Raw genomic sequence first — 18,631 nt, forward strand, 5'->3', positions numbered from 1 at the left:
AATGTTTTGGTGTCCTTTCTCTCATACTAGGAGAAGGAAAATACAAAAGCAACCTAAAGATAACTTATGCTGCTTATCCTTTCTGTAATTTCTCTTCTTTAAGTAAACTAAACTGAAGTGAAATGTGTAAGGTGTAATATGAGCCACCACATTTTTTGAAGATGTGACGTTTTTTATTTCTGAAATTAAAAGAAAATATCCGACATAGTTTAAATAAAAAAAAAAACAAGTAAAGAAATATAACATTTACACTGGCTGATTTCAGTTACTATTTCAGTGGAAAAAATAAGCTGCTTTGTCTTATTTTCAGTGTGAGATGTGGCGAAAATAGTGGTTTCTCAGCACGTCTTCACTGAACTGGTAGGTGAGTTTCTTCTTGACTTTTTTAATTTCTCCAGTTTTTCCATAGTTCCTCAGTGCTCTTGCCATTTTTTGGTAGGTCATTTTCTTGCGGTTTCCTTTCTGAATGCCCCACTGACTGGCCAGGACCTCCTTGTGTTTGGTGGAGAACTGGAAGATTCCCTTGTCCTGGTCCACCCACCAAATACTGTCGCTCATATCACCATTTCGGAGCAAGTCTAGAAGGAACTGGTACAAGCGGATCTTCTTCTTGTTACCTACAAAACATGTAGAGTTTCAGCTGTTTGTTCATTTAGCATTTAAAATTCTGCTACAAAATGGGCCACTCACTTGTGTCTCTTCTTAGAGATGAGAACCTGTGAGATTCATATTCATCTTCTCCTTCTGACACCTCCAGTGGTGGACTAACATCCCTCTGTTCTTCCTCTGAATAGTAGTGGACAGGTGAGGGGGCTGGTGGGTACTGGTAGCACAGTGCTGGGCCATAATATGGGATCTAGGACAAACCAAACCAATATTTTTCTTGAATAAAATTTTGCATTTTTGTGTCAGGACAAAAAGATAAACATAATAAGAATACAGATATAGGTGTTCTGATTCAATTCCACAAAAATATGGTGAGCTGACCTGATGCACACTGCACTACAGAAATGTATGTTGAATTAGTGAAACTATGTGCACAAATTTGAAGCCAGTTTTGGCTATCACACACTCAGTCTGACATTTTCATTTAAACACTGACACTGTGATAAAAAAGGGGAAGTTGCTTTGCAAAATAGTTATTAACACTGGTAACAAGATTGTGCTGATTATTTTAGAAAAGATATTATCAAAAGACTGTACACAATTATAATGCATTGTTATAAATACCCAATGATACTTTTTATAATATTGTTTATTATGGAGTTAATGCTTTCATGTAATCTGGCCTACCATGTCCTTTACACTGTTGTATCTGTTAACAATGAACATTATAGGTGTCTTGAGAGCACTTACTTGTGGGGACATTGACAGAGGGATGAGTGGAGGGTCTAAGTGAAGAGGCAGTGCTTCAGTGCTGTAGCGGAAAGGCTGTGTGAGCTGCTGAGGTGACACTGACTGCAGCTCGGTCAAATGGTTTACGGGAGAGTTATCAAAGTCTGGTGGCTGCACGCGGTCAGAATGCAGCGTCCACCTGTGCTCTGAAAAAATATAAATATAAGTTAAACATTGGTACAAAATGTGTTTATAAATTTATTTTGGACATTGTATTGTCTCACCTTCATAAATATCCCCAACATTCAGGTAAGGATAGAGATCAGCTGGTGGACGATATGGCCCAGGCTCATTTGGAGCAATGTCCTCTGAACCCTGAGGAATAAATTGGCTTATTATAAAACACTTATATTTTTCTTCTTCAAATTTTTTTTCCAAATTGGCATTTTAGTACTCAGATTTGCACTGTGTATTTAAAAATGAAATTAACCAAACAACAATATGTGGTCTGGGGTGTAAATACTTACAGCGATGATGTATCCATCCATTATAAAGGAGCAGAGTGTCTGTTGATGTTGAGTTTTTCCTACTGCTTTACTGTGTCACTAACTTCATTAGTCATATAGGAACTGAAACTGAGCCGTGCACTGGACTTCACTGGCGACATTTATATCAGCCAATTATCAAATTCATACTGTGAGTTAGTTCCTGATGACCACATACTCAATGTCAATCTTATTTCTTTATGATATGTTGACATTTTTCTGTGGTGAGAAATTTACTTTTAATAATCAAGCAGCATAATTTAAGGAAGGGTTTAAAGTAGACTGGCAATATGCAACAAATAAATTAATAATTTTCCAATCATGATTTTCAGTTTAACTGTATTTGGTATTATCAGTATTGATTTAATGAAAAGAAAAAGCACAGGCTTATTGCCATTTAAGACAAAAAATAAATAAAAAATCAGAACTCTGCTCTACAAACATGAACTTTTGCTGACACAGGATTGACTGTTGACTAAAAGCCCCAAGCTGATCACTGACACGCCTGAAGATTGGTGTTGATTAAAATTGATTAATTGCACAGCCTTAGTTTTAAGTGATCTACTCACTACACCCTTCCTGTACTTGCTTTAGTAGAATATAAAGTGACACAAAATAAGAGATGAAACTAAAAGCGAAGTTTGGATCTGGTCTGTTCCTCTTTTAACTGGGTATTAGAGCTCAATTTGAGGAAGTAAAGCCATGAGATCCACCCACAGGAGTGAGGCCACTGTGTCCCGTGTTTGAATTTAGATGCACAAATCACTTCTCTCCACAAATATCAGATTTTATTGCGTTGGGTATGAAAAGAGAATAAAATTATGGATTTGATGGTGCTTCTCCAAAATGCATGCATCACATGAGGCTACGTAGTATAATTATTTGTTTTCATTGCATAACAGATTGCAAAAAAGTGCTCATGTTTTAAATTGTGAATGAGGAATTTCCTGTTTACAACTTTGTCCATCTGTCTGGTCTGTACGTGCAGGGCTTACGCTCGTAACATACAGTATGGTCGGGCTTGTCTTGAAGCTTTGTCTCCATCTGCTGGACAGAGATGTCGAAGTGACCATCATCTAGAGACGATTCACAGCCGTAGAGGGGGAGACAACCAAAATAGCACAGCGAGGCCCATGTTTATCCCCTGCCTCTTTACAATTGCCTATTTCATTTATGCTTGATTGATTGTAGAACTATGAAGGCTTGTACAATGCATCTGTGTTTTGCATTTGCGCGTATTGCTCAATTTCCTCCGCACCACCTCATTCACTGACAGCTTGAGCCAACCCAGCCAGCCATCCATCCCGTGAGCCAGGACCGGAGCGCGAGCCGTCCCGTGGAAACAGCGCGGTGTATGGAACATGGCTGCGATGAGGACTTTAACCGTGGCGGGGTTGTGTTTGGCTTTCTGCGCCTTGGGGCTTATAGCAGTGGCGCTCAGCACTGACAATTGGTACGAGACGGACGCCAGGAGACACCGGGAAAGATGCAAGACTTACTCCAATAAAAGAAATGATCCCGGCTTCATATACATCTCCAACCTGCCTCTACGGATGCTGCCAAAGGAGAAACACGTAGAGAGAAAAGGCTCCAGTGTGAGCGGCGAGATGCTGCTGCGGGCTAAGCGGCACCTCTCGCCCCTAGCCTCGGCCATGGAGTCGCTCTGCAGTCGGCAATATAACTCCACTATCACCGGACTATGGAGGAAGTGTCACAGAGAGGGATTTGACTTGGAAACGGAGGATTTAATCTTTAAAGGTTTGTGCTTTGTTTTACTGTTCACGCGCCTTGTGTGTGTTTTGTATTGGCAGCCTTATTGTGTCATGAATGCGCTATCCAAGGTGATGCGCACAGCCCTTTCAGGCCTACGCAGTGCTTGAACACGGAGTACAGTAACAATCCAGTGCTGATTTTGCCAGAAGGAGCACGCTGTAGTAACACAGATAGAAAGGATAAGCTGCTGCACTTGTCCCTTTGTGGTGTGGGTGGACGGGTGGGTGATGGAGCATAAAGAGGTGCTTTTGGGAGGCAGAGAGGTGAGGGTGTGGGGGTGGCAGCAGAGAGCTTTGTGGTATCCTGTCTCAGCGCCTATTTGACTTATGTTGTTTACACGCGCAGGATTGGTCCCACGCTGCACGCCAATAAAATACTACTACTCATCTTCCGCGCTGCCCAGGAATCTGCCTGTCAATTTGACTAAGACCATACGCCAAGATGAGTGGCACGCGCTCCGTGAGTGATTTCAGTCTCTTCTCCATCTATTTAAGCTGTTACTTAACATGTGCACAGATCGTCTCACTCTGCCTCTGTTTGTATTTTTCCTAGATCTCCAGAGGATGACAGCCAGTTTCATAGGTATGGCCATATCTATCATCTTGTTTGGCTGGATCATAGGCGTGCTGGGCTGCTGTAAGGAGCATGATCTGATGCAGTATGTGGCCGGACTGCTCTTCCTCATGGGAGGTAAGAGGACGCACTTTACATAAAGACTGCACTGCTCAGTCTCACCACCAAGGGGCAGCGTGAACGCAGACACTGTCCAGCTTTGCTCTGCACCACTAAATTAAAATAGGTTGTTTATTATTGAGAGTGGTTAAATGTAATATAATGTGACTGTTGTGTAAAGTTTCCAGTGCAGTTTAACATGAACTAAACTTAGGCACAAATTACAAATGTAGGCTACGTGAAATAATAGCCCCTGCATCTATTATACATGGATTCTTCTTTATTTATCAGTGTCACAGTCATGGCTCTGCAAACACATCCAGTTACCACATATTTTTGTTTGTATGTTGTTCACTGAATTGTTGCTTGAAGGAGCATTATTTCTACTATTTCTGCCTCACTCGTCTCCATGGAGAGGTTATGGCTATGTCCATACTGTTCCACAGCATGACATTGGCCACATTTACATGATGTTTTTTAATCCCGATTTAATTATTCTGAATTCACTTATTTTTAATCTGAATTAAAGCTCACATGTAAATGGGGCAATTTTATCTAATTTGATATTAAAAAAAACAATCATGCATGGTAATGCTGCTGTGATGTCATCTTGATGCTATAGGACCTACCTATAGGAGTTTGGTCCTATAGGCAGGTGTGAAGTCTTGAGTCTAAATAGTTACCTTCTTTTGTGTCAGGGACATGCTGCATCATCTCACTCTGCACCTGTGTGGCTGGAATCAACTTTGAACTGTCACGCTATCCACGCTACATGTTTGGGATCCCAGAGGATATCAGTCATGGTTATGGCTGGTCCATGTTCTGTGCATGGGGTGGGCTGGGCCTGACTCTCCTGGCTGGTTTCCTGTGTACTCTGGCCCCCTCCCTGTACCCCCCACAGACCCCTGTGGCACACAAGCCTCGGCAGGAGAATGGCTGTGTGTGACAGCGCTCAGTGTTCATGCAGACATCAGTGTGGAGCCCTGCTGTGGACTTTTACACGGGGACTCCCCTTTGAGACACACCTCGCACATGGACTCAAGGAGAGACTTTACCTGAAGAGAATCACAGTTCTTCTGGTGCTTCTTTTGCTCCATCTTTCTGAATGAACTGTTCCGTGTTATTGCCTGCTCTTCAAGAGGAGAATAGTTATACAAAACTTTCTGCTGAATCTGCCAGTTTGAAAAAAGAATACTTGTAACTGGCAGGAAACTGATAGCACAACTTTGAAATCTGTATTGAATATTATGATGTGGTCTGTCACATTTCAAAAGGGCAACTGTGTATCATGATGTATTCATCAAAAATATTTACATGTATTTTCAACTGTATGTATGCAGATGCATTTGTGTTTATTCGATGAAAACATGAAAACATTAAGACCGCACTGTGTTTGAGAAAATGTTTTGTTGTTCTCAAGGTCTTAACAATGGAAATATTTTTAAAGAATAAAAGAAGCCTTGCAAAACTGCTTTCTCCTTCCAAACATAACACCAGATGACTGTTTTAGTCTTTGGAAGAGTTTCATTTTTGGATGTCTAATAAAAATTGGGTAAGTCACTGCTTTTACAACCAACCACAAGAGCCAGTGACTAAATTTTTTACACTGCGTGACAAAGCCAAACAAGGAAAATCAAACAGACTACACTTGCCTAGACTGCAAATGCTGCATTTCAGTAAAAATCTACATGGTAAAGCACCAAGGAAGTCTATGTGCTGTGTTCACAACCTGACCCCTGCTCACAGTTCATTCAACTCAGCAATAGGGACTGAGACTTTTGTATTTCTGTAACAACTTTCAAAAGATGCTGTTAAGATAAAGCATCTACTATGTCCATGTTATCACAATGACACCTTATTGTGATCGATACTGTTATTTGTATGTGTGTATGTATATGTCAGGATTAACATTTAGAGTGTGTGAGAGTGATTGAGTGGGTCTTGTCACACTGTCGCTGACTGGAAACACCTGCTGTGGGCATACATGAAAAGTGTTGGGCGTATAGTCATGTTAAAGCAGGTCTAATTACTCCATATGGTCTGAGTTAAACATGCATTTTTATGAGGTCACTCCATGTTTTGCATTAATTCTGTGACATGGTGTGGTCTCAAACCTCAAAAAAACAAAACAACAGATGTTTTACTGTGTTATTTTATGCCTTGACTGGAAAAATACATAAAATGCTATTTTCAGACTAGTTGATTGAAGGAACTAGGAACTAAAATGTAACGTTTTGGTTTTCTGAATGCTTTCCATACAAGTTTAAGCCTGAATTATGATCTCTCAAACCCAATTTCCTAGTACATGAAACACTGTTTAAAGGTGCACTGCGTAACTGTATCAGTTCCACAGTATGGCAATAAATGTACCAATCTCCATAGAGACAGGTTATACCACTTAGCTACATTGCAGGTGTGGAGAGGTAACCCTGCCTATAATAATGTGTGTATTTTTGGCTATAAAACCATCAATAAATGTACACTAGATAAATTTAATTCCATACTGTGAAACATTCCTGTCAAAGCCATAACATCTCCATGGAGACAAGCTACCTCCAGACAAGTGAAATAGTGCACCTTTAATAACACTAAAATAACAGCAAAGAAAGTATGCACTGATTGTTTAACGTAGTAGTTTCTTTAATATTTCCAGTGGGCTCAGCAATGTAAGCACGGCAGCTGCTCCAGGGAGGCATTGGATTTTGGGGTTTGGTTTTTGGCACAGAGACGGATGAGTGCGCTCCCAGATCAACACTGCTCCACATTCCTGACCTTTTTTTGTTTGTCCTTTAAATAAGAGAGAGAGAAGAGCAGACATTCTTCTGACAGTAAGCCCCAGGCCAAAATAAAAGGGACACTACCCAAACACTGAACTTTTTTTTAATTTCACTGAATCATTTGAGCTACGATGGACAAGGTGGAAGGTGGACATGGGTGGACATGTTGTAAAATAAAGTTTATGGCAAGAGTCAAGTCTTTTAGTCAGTGTGGGGAGGATACAAAAGTGAAAAATGTGAGCAAAATGGTAAAAAATATCTGGTAAAAACTGAACAAACAGTTGCACAAGTGGTTTTGTTTCACCACTCAAAGAAGATGCTAACAAAAAGTCAAAGGGTGATTATAAAAAGTAAAGTGGTAAGTGTAAAGATGCTCAAAAGTATTATTTGAGGGCCAGTTGTTTAAAACACTTTATGTAGGAGGCACAAATATTTTTATATTTAAAACTATAAATAGATTTTATATTTAAACCACTGCATGCTATGAAATACATTTTCTTTGGCCATCTTAGGAACAGCAAAAAGGACACTTGACACTAAAACATACCCAATCAGAATAACAAATTACTTAGGAAATTTTATTCAAATCCACTGGTTTCCTTTTGCATTTAATAGCATATTTTTCCCTTTTGCCATATTTTTTTGACTGTGGTGTTCCAGAGGGCTGTTTTTAAACTTGGGGGTCCCTCTGGAGAGAGGGGACTGTGAGGAAAACCAGACGGAGGAAATCACACCCAGTTTCACCCATCTGGTTCCTTCACATGTGAGCACATTATCTCTGTCAGAAGTGGGCACAGCGTTGAGCTCAAGCTACAGACAAGAGCATTTTAAACAGTAGTTATGTGGAAAGAAATACCACTAACTGGCTTTAAAATATTAAATACAGTGTGTAAGTGAAAACAGCCTGACAGTAGATGGTGATGTGGAGGCCCCACAGCGCTGCTTTTCAGGAATTCAAAACAAGCCGGCGCCATAAACCTCCGGTGTCTCAGAGAGGATTTTGCTGACACAAATGGAGATGAAAAACCATCAGAGGGATGAGCATCCAAAGTACTGTCAGCCCAGACATTTGAGATCATGTAAACATGACAGAATGACATGAGGAAATAAAAGATGTCTGCATGGGGACTTTGCATCTAGATTAGCATGGTTCTCTTTATGAAGATTAAAAATGACATCATATTTTAATAATCCACATGAACAAAATAAAATAAACAAAGAGTGACAAGACTGGCTGGCTCCTGACACCAATTACACACAGCCACACAAAGGGTCACACCAGCAGCTGCACGCCCCAGTGACTCCATAAAACAACAAAAACAAAAGGAGGGTGGGAACATGAAACCAACCTAGTCCTTGTTTAAGGTGCTGTGGCTGGCCTTAAAAATAAGGAGATATTGAATGGCTAGTTTGTATTAGCTGTGCAAGCGTTTCCTTCATTAACTTAACTTAATTTAATTCATATTGATTCAGTCCTGTGCATCCAAGTATCACTTTGGCAAATTAAAGAGATATGTTGATCTGAATCGTCTGTCAGTTCTTAGGAGCCTGTGTTCAGATACTCAGTTTTGAGGCGGCTCAGTCTCGTGCCATGACTGCGCACGATAAGGGACAGCAGCTCGTGCTTGTCCTTGAGTCCCTGAGAGATGTCCGTGGTCTCTCGCAAAGTGTCCTTGATGTCCCCCACTTGCTTGAGCACGTGTGCGTTGAGCTGCTGCTCCTCGCGCAGCTCTGTGTCTTGACTCTGTTTGAACTTTACTTCCAGCTCCAGCAAAGACTTGTCCACCCCGGAGAAGGCTTCACTGATTTGGGAGATCTCCTTCCGGAGGAAATTGCCGTAACTGTCCTCACCGTCCAGGTCGTGCGTAATCGTGCGCCCGATGCTCTCCAAGAGGCGCGCGGAGTCTTCAGCCTGGAGTTTAGTGATGATGAAGTCGTCGCGCACCGCGGTGTCCTCGTGTTGTGCGGCGGCGCACGGGGACACGTCTGAAAACTTAAAAAGCATCTGGCAGAGCTCCGGGTCCTCGGTTTCCTCGTAGTCTCCGTCAGGGACAAAGAAGTGGTGGAAGGTCCCGTTGGTAATCTCGGGCTGCAGGGGCCCCATGTAAAGCGCCCAGCTCAAAGGGCCACACGCGAGCAGGACAAGCAGCAGAGGCACCGGCTCCATCGCGCGCTCCTCCGTGTCTGCCTCTTGCGCTCTGCTCCTGAGCTGGAATGGTTTGGTCTGGACTCTTGTTACACGGTCCCCGTCCTCACAGACTCTCACTGCCCACAGAGCCAACAGGGGCCCCTTGTGGCCCCTCCGAAAACACAGAGAACCACAGGGGAAACATAAGCGTGCGAACAGTATCTAAACTTAGTTATTCTCATTCAGTGTCTCTGATGTAATGTGTCAAAATGTTCCTCTTAGATACAGAAAGATATCGACATGATGCAATAAGAAGCTTTAGGTATAGTAAGTGTGTAATTTGTTTTTTACTATGTTATTCATCTCTCTGGCCAAAAAACAAACAAACCTCATATTGTCTCTAAAGAGCACGAATCCACAAAGGCACTGTAAAACTAACTCTGACTAAATGAACCTCATCAGCTCAATGACAGTAACAATACTTGGCTCCGTTGACACAGTAGCGTAGCCTATAAACAAATTTTTGCCTCGTTCCCAACTTGAATCTGATGAAGGGAAAATTAAAAACAAAAAACAAACAAACATTTGTGCATTTACCCCGGACACTATAGCTCCTGTCAGTGTATTGCATTACCCGCTAGAGGAGGGTCCCCATAGGCAGCTCCAGAACTATAATTTATCTTTACTGGGTGGTCTCAAATACACCCGTTTGTCACCACCAGAAAACCTGTGGTTAGTTTTTGAAAAGATTACTAAAATGAGGTCATGCAGTTTAAAGGGCCCATATTATGCTATTTTCTGATGTATGTTACAATGTTGCTTCTTCATCAAAAACATATATACCTGGAGTCTTGTTTTGTTTCATGCATACATATTTAACACACCAACCCTGCATATTTATGTTGAGTTCCTTCTCAAAACTCACACCTTGTGATGTCATGTGGTAATACTGGAAGTGCTCCATTGTGTTTTTAAGCCCCATACACCTTCACTAGAATCATTTGGATAATTTCAGACCTGAAATCGCCAGTCTCTGAACAAAAGTTAAAAGGAGCTGTTAAGTTGAAAACTACTGCTTCATGACATCACAAGGTGGAACAGAGCATCTTGGGCTTTGGAGATGTAGACAGTCTGCTAATGAAGGGATTACTCAAATATGTGTGAATGAAACAAAACACAACTCTCCATATGTTTTTGATGTGGTAACAACATTATAATGTGGCTTTAATATCACAAGAGTCAGTTTTGCATAATATAGGGCCTTTAAGAGGTTTGTCTGTCTTATGCATCATTGCAAATGTTGTTAGTAATAAATATAAATAAATAATCAAGTTTGCATTCAAACTCCATAACTTTTAATGTGCTTACATAAATGTAGTAGGAATTTATCTCTGTCATTAACATCTTAATTTAGCAATAAATAAATGGATCTTCTTATGATTTTCCTCCTGAACCTATATGTAAATAAAAGTTTCAGTGACTGTGCTGTGGGACATTCCTCGGGTCTATATAAGAGCTCATTATGGGCCTGGGCTGAGGTCTAATATCCTGCAGACTGACGGGGTAATGAGGAGCAGGTGGGACACACAAAACAACAGTACAAATATATGGGCTTCATAAAAATCAGCATATTTTCATCTCTATAAATCTACACTGTGAGATTATATTACATTTAATTACATTTAAATTTATAACAACTGTTTAGCTGTTAAGAGGGAAAAGTGAGTTGTTTGTAATTTGTAAATCACTTGTGTTCTGACATTAAGGGCATTATGCACATAACATTTCAATACATTTTTGTTTTACAGAAAAGCATATATTTTGGCTTTTTTTCTTTGCATGATTCTGGATATGTATTGTATTGTGATATTGTATCATGAAGTTCTTGGCAATACAATACCTAGCCCTACTTCAGACTGACATGACATGTGCTGTACATTTTATAACGGCAAATCCAACAATACCCAATCTAGATTTATGCTAGATGTTCATACAGTTTAAAGGTCCTATATGTGTGTTTTAATGATGTTACCGAGCTATGGGTCTCCAACCTATAGCTCTCCACCCCCTTACAATGTTGCCAAAGGATCTCTGAATTATACATATTGTACTAAATAACTCAAATTTGATAAATTACCACTGTAAATGTGTTATTTTGAACTTTGTGTACTAATAAATGGATAATGATTTAATGTTTTATAGGCATCTAACTGTACAGCATCTAAGGCTTGCCCTCTTATATTGACTCATTTTCTTGCAACCGCTAAAATGAGTAGCTCTCTGGGATTTTCATTTTGTAAAGGTAGCTCACCAGACACAAAAGGCTGGAGATCCCTGTGTTACCTCATCAAAAACATACCTTGTTTGAGTAATCATTTATTATTAGTCTGTCAACATCTCCAAAGATAAAAGGTCAAAATGCTCTGTTCCAACTTGTGATGATGTGGTGTAGTGGTAGCTTTCAAGTTAGCTGCTACCTTTTGCCTTTTGTTCAGTAGAGATTGGCAATTCCAGGACTGAAATCATCCAGATGATTCTAGTGAAGGTATATGAGGTTTAAAAACACCGTGGAGCACTTCTTGTATTACCACATGGCATCAAGCAGAGTGTTTTCTGTGTGAGAGAAGAGCTTAGCCTAAATCTTCAGGGTTTGTGTGTTAAATATGTGTCAATGAAACAAAACACAATTCCAGGTGTGTTTGTGATCAGAAAACAACATTATAACATAGATCAGAAAATAGTGTAATATGGGCCCTTTAAACGTTTTATATAGTTTATTGTGTCCTACTTTTATATCCCAGCTCCAATAGAAAGACTGGTATACAAAGACTATTAAATTCACACATACAGTAGATCTTGTATTTGACTGCTTTGAGCGTATTATTCCTCAAATCCCTAGAAAAGGCCAGTAGGCTGCGAGAAATCCTCAATAGGTCACTTGGAGGTCGCTGGCTTAAAACAAATCTGTATCCGCAATGGGAGCCCACACTGGCTTTAGGTCCAGTCATTTCTTATGTAGCTTTTTCACTTTGAGACAGTCTGTTTGAAAAGTGCTGCTGAATTGAACACTGTGCTGACAGAAGTACACAAGCAAAGAAATCTCAAGGCTTCCAGGCATGCAGGCTCTGTCTCCATCTCTACCCACACCTGAATAAATACTGGTTCCCTTCACATAAACATTACTGGAACTTCTTGCCAAAGCAGTGCACAGGGCTGTAACAGGACTTTTGCATGTACTTATGTATATCTTGTTCTTACGGTGTTGGCCCTGGATTTACATGGAGGTCGGGGCCTAGAGGCAGCAGAGGAGGATGACTCACAATGAACCAGAGTTACCTAACAAGCAATTAAGCACTGTGAAACCCTCATGTAGCCTATTGGGTCCTAAAGAGAGAGTGTGTTAGTGATAGAGGAAAGTTACGCCTGTGCTCAAAATTGGTATAAAATGAAAATTATTTATGATTGTGCAGTAGAAGTGGAAATAGTTTAAGGTCCTATATTACGCAAAATTGACTCTTGTGAGCATTTAGGCATGTTAGAATATCTTTATCTTTTCAAAAACACATTCAGCATTTGGTTTCATTCACGCATGTTTGAGTAATCCTACATTATTAGTCTGTCTACATCTCCAAAGCTCAAAATGCTCCATTGCACCTTGTAGTTTTTAAGTTAACAGCTTCTTTTACCTTTAGTTTGCTACAGATTGGCAATTCCAGAGCTAAAATTCTGCAAAAGATTGTAAAGGTGAATGGAGTTTTTTTTTAAATGGAGCACTTCCTGTATTACCATGTGACATCACAAGGTGGAACAGAGTGTTTTCTGTTTGGGAGAAGAACTCTGCCAAAATTTGCAGGGTTTGTGAGTTAAAAACACAACACAACCCCTCTGGATATGTTTGTGATGTTTGCATTATAACATATAGATCAGAATATAACGTAATATGGGACCTTTAAAGGTGCACTATGTAACCTCATTGGGGTATGTGAAGTTATATGCCATACTGTGGAACATTCTAAGCAAAGCAAAAACATCTCCATGGAGACAAGCAGTTAAGGACTCTCCACCACAAATTATATGTAAATTTAAAAATGCAATATGTCCATTCAGCTTGGAGTTATATTTACAGTGTATGTTACAAACACGACTGCAGCAGTTATCCCATGTTGTAATCACTTTGCACTTTGCTCCTGACGCTTATAGAGTTCAAAGTTAGACCTTCAGTTTTGCTGCTCTATATCTCTGGGTCATTTTCACATATACTCTCAAATAATTTCTGATGAGTTTTTTGGGCGTCACTGCTGCATTCATTATGGGAGTATAAATAGGTTTGGTATTAATCAACAAGAGCACAGTAAGAGCTAGAGCAAAGGCCACAGGGGAAATGGATGAGATGCGCACCCACCGTGGCGTTACAATCAGGGGCTCAGATACATCTCATTAAGTTCCACTAGAGAGCCACCAACAACAGGCCTCTGGTATACTGGACTTTTCACCCTGTAAACAGTAGAGAATAGTTGTTGGATTGTTCAATTACTCCCTCACTAATTCCACGCACGCACTTGTTTATAATGCATTGTCAATTGTTAGAATATTTTCTTTTAAAAATTAGGTCCAAAGTAATCTTTCCAAAACATTTTAAGGATGTAAAATGTAATTAGAAAATTGTATATCCAAATATTATTCAGCTCCATCTTCAGTTTAAAATCATTCCAAGAACCCACAAATATTTATATATCCCCACACCCCTGTGAGGAAAACTGTTGTAAAGACTTATAATGCACTGTAGACGGCACGAGGTCATGAAACCTCATAAAAAGGAATAATATTTTTTATAGGTGGTGATATAATAGTTAAAAGTAATATTGTGAAATAATAAAGGCCACAACAGTGTGGTTTCAACCTCAACAGCACAAAAAGCTCAGTATATGAGGCAAGTAGAAATTTAATTGCGTTTTACAAGATGGACAAGTTCTGGAAGAGCTACAGTTGGCAATTATTACATTTTCTTACTTGGCCTGGGTGACCTGCGGTTACAGAAACAGAGGATATGGCTGCCATTCTTCTCCAGCAGCAACTCAAATGCACTATGTACACAGGAAAGGTGGGCAAAGTGTCTTGCCCAAGGGTATTATTCCCTGGCTCTACCTACCCAGAGAATAGGAGAATAGCTGTAACAGTGAAGTTGAAAGTTTCTGTGGTATCTGCTTTCTTTGCCCTTCATGGTTTTGTTAGCTTCTGTGCTCTGTTCGCTCCTCACAGTGGCTCTTCATGGCCCTAGCAGATGTGTTGACGTAGCATTATGTGTCTGTTTCTGTTTCACTTAAGAGCTTTTCCACTCTTAACTGGCCCATTACTTTAATATTTGTTCAAAGAGCTTTGCAGCAGTTTGTGCGTGCGCTGTTGATATTAAACTATTTGAGTATTTTGTTTGTGAAATAGTCTCTAAATTGACAGTCACAGAATAAAAGTTATGTAAAAGGAAATGTATGAAAAAAAAAATTCAATCTGGCACAAGACAATACAAACTTTACATTATATAGAGATATGGGATTAATGTTTTGTGTACCCTAGTCTACTGTATATTGAGCAACAGTGTGTTATCTAATTAGCCTTAATAAACAGTAATGGAAGAATACTTTGAAAATGTATTTCGGTACTGATAACTGAAGAAAGTCTTATGATACATGGGCCAATCAGAGTACTGTATTCTGACTGCATTATGTTATAAGGTAAAAAACAAACAAACAAATGATTTCAAATATCTTTATCTTTGTTTCCATGCATTAATTTATGTCTAAATAGACATGAAATTTGACACATGCACACACTGCCAGAGATGTGTTCTCTATTTTTCTCACTATATCACACAAACATCAAATGTCAGAAGTACCTTCGGAGTGACTTCGGAGTGATTGTACATATTCTTTATACAGTCTGTGCTGTAGCCACTGTTACAACCCATAATTAAATGCCTTTATGTAGCTGCCCCGTGCTGGTCTATCCTCTGCTGCTCTGCCCCTCGGTCTGGTGCGATTTATGGTTCATGGTCTTTGTGGCCGTGCTGATTACCTCTCTAACCTTTGCTGTAAATCTGACAGACCCATGACCCCAACGCTGCCTGTAGTGACCCACAACTTATGCCTGCCATCAGCAAGAGAGGTTAACTGGTCAGTCAATGATATAGGACGGTCACTAGTGAAAATGAAAGCAGTAGCCATTGCCTATGCATCTTTGTGCCCCCACATCTTAATATTTTGACATTTTCCTTCTCTTATTGTCCTGACGCTGGCAAAAAAAAATAAAAAATGCAGCTCTGTTAAGTCTTGTAATTCCTTTGGTCAAATGAGTGAAAGGAAATATCTTGGTAAAGAATCCAGCAGTAAAACACAGGAAACAATTTAAGAATCTGTCATCATTCGAAATCTGTGCGTGTGTGCGGCAAGTGTCTCAATTACCTAGATAATCCATGTTAGTGCCAGAGGAGAAAGTGGTTAATGCCTGAGATGCATAGATGGGTGGAATAAAAAAGCTTAAAAAAAGCTATGAATGTGTCCTTGGGCAAGACACGTCTGGGATTGGCAGACCACTAATCTTTTTAAAAATATTTGCACTATTTTTGAATATTCCAGTAGTATAACCCCTATTGATACTTTGCAGCTGATGTCATTATTCCCTGGGGGTGTGATGCTAACTGAAAGCACTAGCTACTCTGTTAGAAGCTCTATTAGTCAAATTAGACTTAGACTCAGAGTTTTCACAATCTGACCAGAAAATTACAGTCACAAGCCAGCTAGCATTAGTTGTTCAATTAGTCACTGTCATAATTTTTATAATAACACCTAAACAGAACCATGAATGCTTATATTGATTACAGGCTCCAGAAAATGTGCTGTTTATGTCCATTTTGGATTTAAAAAAATACATTTTAGTTTTTGTCTGTTAATGTGTGCATTGTGTCACCATGGAAACTGCTGAACATTACACCAATAGAAATGCATAATAGAACACCCCCAGCATGATGTCACTGCATGCATCAATACTGTAGTATTAATATCAAAGCTTCAGTAGTTTTCCCATATACAAATAATAAAAAGAAACAAAAGGATTGATTTAAAAGATACAATCCATGATTTATTACAGAAAAGTGATATCCAAACTATTTTATATTACATTACTTAAATACATTTCAGCATGTTTTTCTATGTAAACATGAACAAAGTAAACATGTTATAGATAAACCTCATGTCATTAGTACCTCTCTACTGTCCTGTTAAAACTGTGTGCTTCCATATGAACAGAGCACCCAACAGAATCCAGTCCTCTACAGAGTGTAGTGTTTTCGATGTGGAAGGTCACACTATTATTACTTATACAAGCTTCTTATTGTGCTATGACCAACCGTGGCACAACACCTCTCCACTGCAGCGTTTATGGGGAGAAGCTGAGTGGCCGTCCTCACTGAGAGGTGATAACGCGAAGTAATCCATCTGCAAACCATTAGAGGCTGATTCTTCACACATCCAAGGTCATTTCAAACAGTATACCCCATCCAGATTGGTCTACCACTTTGTCTGTGAGGGGGAACTTTAACAAATTTTAGTCCAGTTTGCTTACCATTACTGACTAGAATCTCTAGCTATTTAGAAAATCATCTTACAGTATAAAAGTCATTGAGAAACATACAACTGAAATTCTCAAAAAAGGGAGGTGATATGTTAAGACGCTGTGGACAATGTTAGCTCAGCTCAAAGCAGGTTTTACATCATGCATACTCTATAGAGTACAATTGTACCAGTACATTAATATTAGCATCAGTACAAATGAAAAGTAGCACTCAAGGATAACAACATGCATAGATTTTCAATGTTTACATAGCAGGGAAGATTTAAAAATGAGTGTACTAGAGAAATAAATCATTTGAATCCAGTCTACCTCTAATCAAGCTGATGTCCAAATGAGACAAATGGCTTTGAGTGATGTATTTGCTTTTTTCTTTCTCCAATTGGTTGCAATACTTTTTATTGGGATATAATCTATGCAAAACAAATCATGCTTTTAGCTCTATGTGTGTGTCGTATTCATGCAATAACACTACAGTGCAAAAATATATATCTAAAAAGCAGTTACTTCTGATTGCATCTTAGAAAATGTGAGGATAAAAAGCTGAACATTTGCAAACATTCAGAGGACACCTGAGAAATATGGATGTTATGTTGTTGCAGAAAAGGAGTCAAGTCTGAAATAAATAGTATAAAAATATTACAAATAAATTAAATGACAGCAAATAAATAAAATAAATAACAAAAAGAACAGATTTAGAGTTATGCAATGATAGAAAATGTGACAATGTAAGATGTGTGCATAAAAGTAGCAGTAGTAGACAAAAGTGCTTTCCTTTAAACTACAAACCTCAGCATTACCAGTCATGCAATACCAACTTCCATTCTAATATAAACAAACAACTAATTCTGAAATAATAACAACTGCTTCATGCTGCTTGTTTTCCTGAGTCCTCATTGGCCATAACACTTCACTCTGCCATGATTTCATAACTGAAAACAGAAAGGCAAAGCTAATAGTGGTAGTGTTGAAAACTGTCAAATGCTGATGTGAATAAAAAGTGTTGGCTGGAGGATGTTCTTTGCAACCCGAACATTCAAGCCACAGGTATGTCTCAGGGCTCCAAGTCTAACCCAGGGGTAAATGAGAAACAGGCCCAACGGAAGAGTGGCTCCTGCATGCAAACATATACATTGTTCATGATGAGAGTCGCGTTACAGCTAAGTCGTTAGCTGAGACCGCAGAAGGTGATGCAGGTCCAAACCAAATCCTTACAGGTGAGTTCAGTGAGTCTACCGTACGAAAAGGGGAAAAGGAGAGAAAGAGGAGACTTCTTGCACTTGAAAAGCATGTGCAGCACACACAGGCACACGTGATGTCGGTGACACATTGGTGATGTGCACAATTGTTGTAGGCACGATCAAATTGCACTAGTTTTACATTTCCTCAACACAGTCAAGCTCAACGGTACACAAACATTTTACGCACATCAGATACAAACACCAGGCATCAGGACATAGACTGTCAGAAAGTACAAAATAATATTGCCATGCACTTTAAGATGTCACTGAGAACTCTGAATGATCATTGCTTTTGTTTTAGTCTTTTTTTTAAGTTGACAAAATTGCTGCAAATATGAATCAGCATGCTTCTAGGGCAAAACACAGTCACTGATATTGTCTCTTGTATTTGGTAGCAACATCACTAAAACCACTTTTTGCAACAAGAAACATTAAATGCCACAATAGCTCTGCCGTAGGACCTGTTGAACAGTGACAAAATCTCATGAAAGCTGCACCAAACTTAAGTCAAAGCGAAGGGAGCTGCCACACGGTGCTGGA

At 39.5% G+C, this 18,631-nt stretch overlaps 3 protein-coding genes across 3 annotated transcripts; 1 reads left to right on the top strand and 2 right to left on the bottom strand.

Moving 5' to 3' along the window:
* Positions 1-151: 151 nt before the first annotated feature.
* On the bottom strand, positions 152-2,015 carry spi1a (Spi-1 proto-oncogene a). The gene is made up of 5 exons (XM_020935191.2): positions 1,863-2,015; positions 1,620-1,710; positions 1,357-1,541; positions 691-856; positions 152-617 (listed from the first exon to the last, which is right to left on the bottom strand). The coding sequence occupies exons 1-5, from the start codon at positions 1,881-1,883 to the stop codon at positions 307-309; spliced, it is 774 nt and encodes a 257-aa protein (XP_020790850.2). The 5' UTR covers positions 1,884-2,015; the 3' UTR covers positions 152-306.
* Positions 2,016-2,453: 438 nt separating this feature from the next.
* tmem276a (transmembrane protein 276a) lies at positions 2,454-5,793 on the top strand. Its single transcript, XM_020935268.2, has 4 exons — positions 2,454-3,638; positions 3,999-4,112; positions 4,206-4,343; positions 5,024-5,793. The coding sequence occupies exons 1-4, from the start codon at positions 3,242-3,244 to the stop codon at positions 5,269-5,271; spliced, it is 897 nt and encodes a 298-aa protein (XP_020790927.1). The 5' UTR covers positions 2,454-3,241; the 3' UTR covers positions 5,272-5,793.
* A 2,069-nt stretch (positions 5,794-7,862) lies between these two features.
* Positions 7,863-9,401, bottom strand: fibina (fin bud initiation factor a). Its single transcript, XM_020935001.2, has one exon. The coding sequence runs from the start codon at positions 9,267-9,269 to the stop codon at positions 8,643-8,645; it is 627 nt and encodes a 208-aa protein (XP_020790660.2). The 5' UTR covers positions 9,270-9,401; the 3' UTR covers positions 7,863-8,642.
* Between the last annotated feature and the right edge of the window lie 9,230 nt (positions 9,402-18,631).

This window comes from Boleophthalmus pectinirostris, unplaced genomic scaffold, assembly GCF_026225935.1.
Source record: "Boleophthalmus pectinirostris isolate CB_2022bp ecotype Guang Dong unplaced genomic scaffold, ASM2622593v1 HiC_scaffold_2, whole genome shotgun sequence".
Lineage (NCBI taxonomy): Eukaryota > Metazoa > Chordata > Actinopteri > Gobiiformes > Gobiidae > Boleophthalmus > Boleophthalmus pectinirostris.

Bases quoted from the DNA above. Each gene is read 5' to 3' on its own strand.
- tmem276a (XM_020935268.2), top strand. From the start codon at position 3,242: ATGGCTGCGATGAGGACTTTAACCGTGGCGGGGTTGTGTTTGGCTTTC. The intron at 3,639-3,998 runs GTTTGTGCTTTG...TTACACGCGCAG, and splicing joins GGAGGATTTAATCTTTAAAG to GATTGGTCCCACGCTGCACG. The intron at 4,113-4,205 runs GTGAGTGATTTC...TATTTTTCCTAG, and splicing joins AGATGAGTGGCACGCGCTCC to ATCTCCAGAGGATGACAGCC.
- fibina (XM_020935001.2), bottom strand. From the start codon at position 9,269: ATGGAGCCGGTGCCTCTGCTGCTTGTCCTGCTCGCGTGTGGCCCTTTG.
- spi1a (XM_020935191.2), bottom strand. From the start codon at position 1,883: ATGGATGGATACATCATCGCT. The intron at 1,711-1,862 runs GTAAGTATTTAC...TTTATTCCTCAG, and splicing joins TGGATGGATACATCATCGCT to GGTTCAGAGGACATTGCTCC. The intron at 857-1,356 runs GTAAGTGCTCTC...GGTTTGTCCTAG, and splicing joins CTCTGTCAATGTCCCCACAA to ATCCCATATTATGGCCCAGC.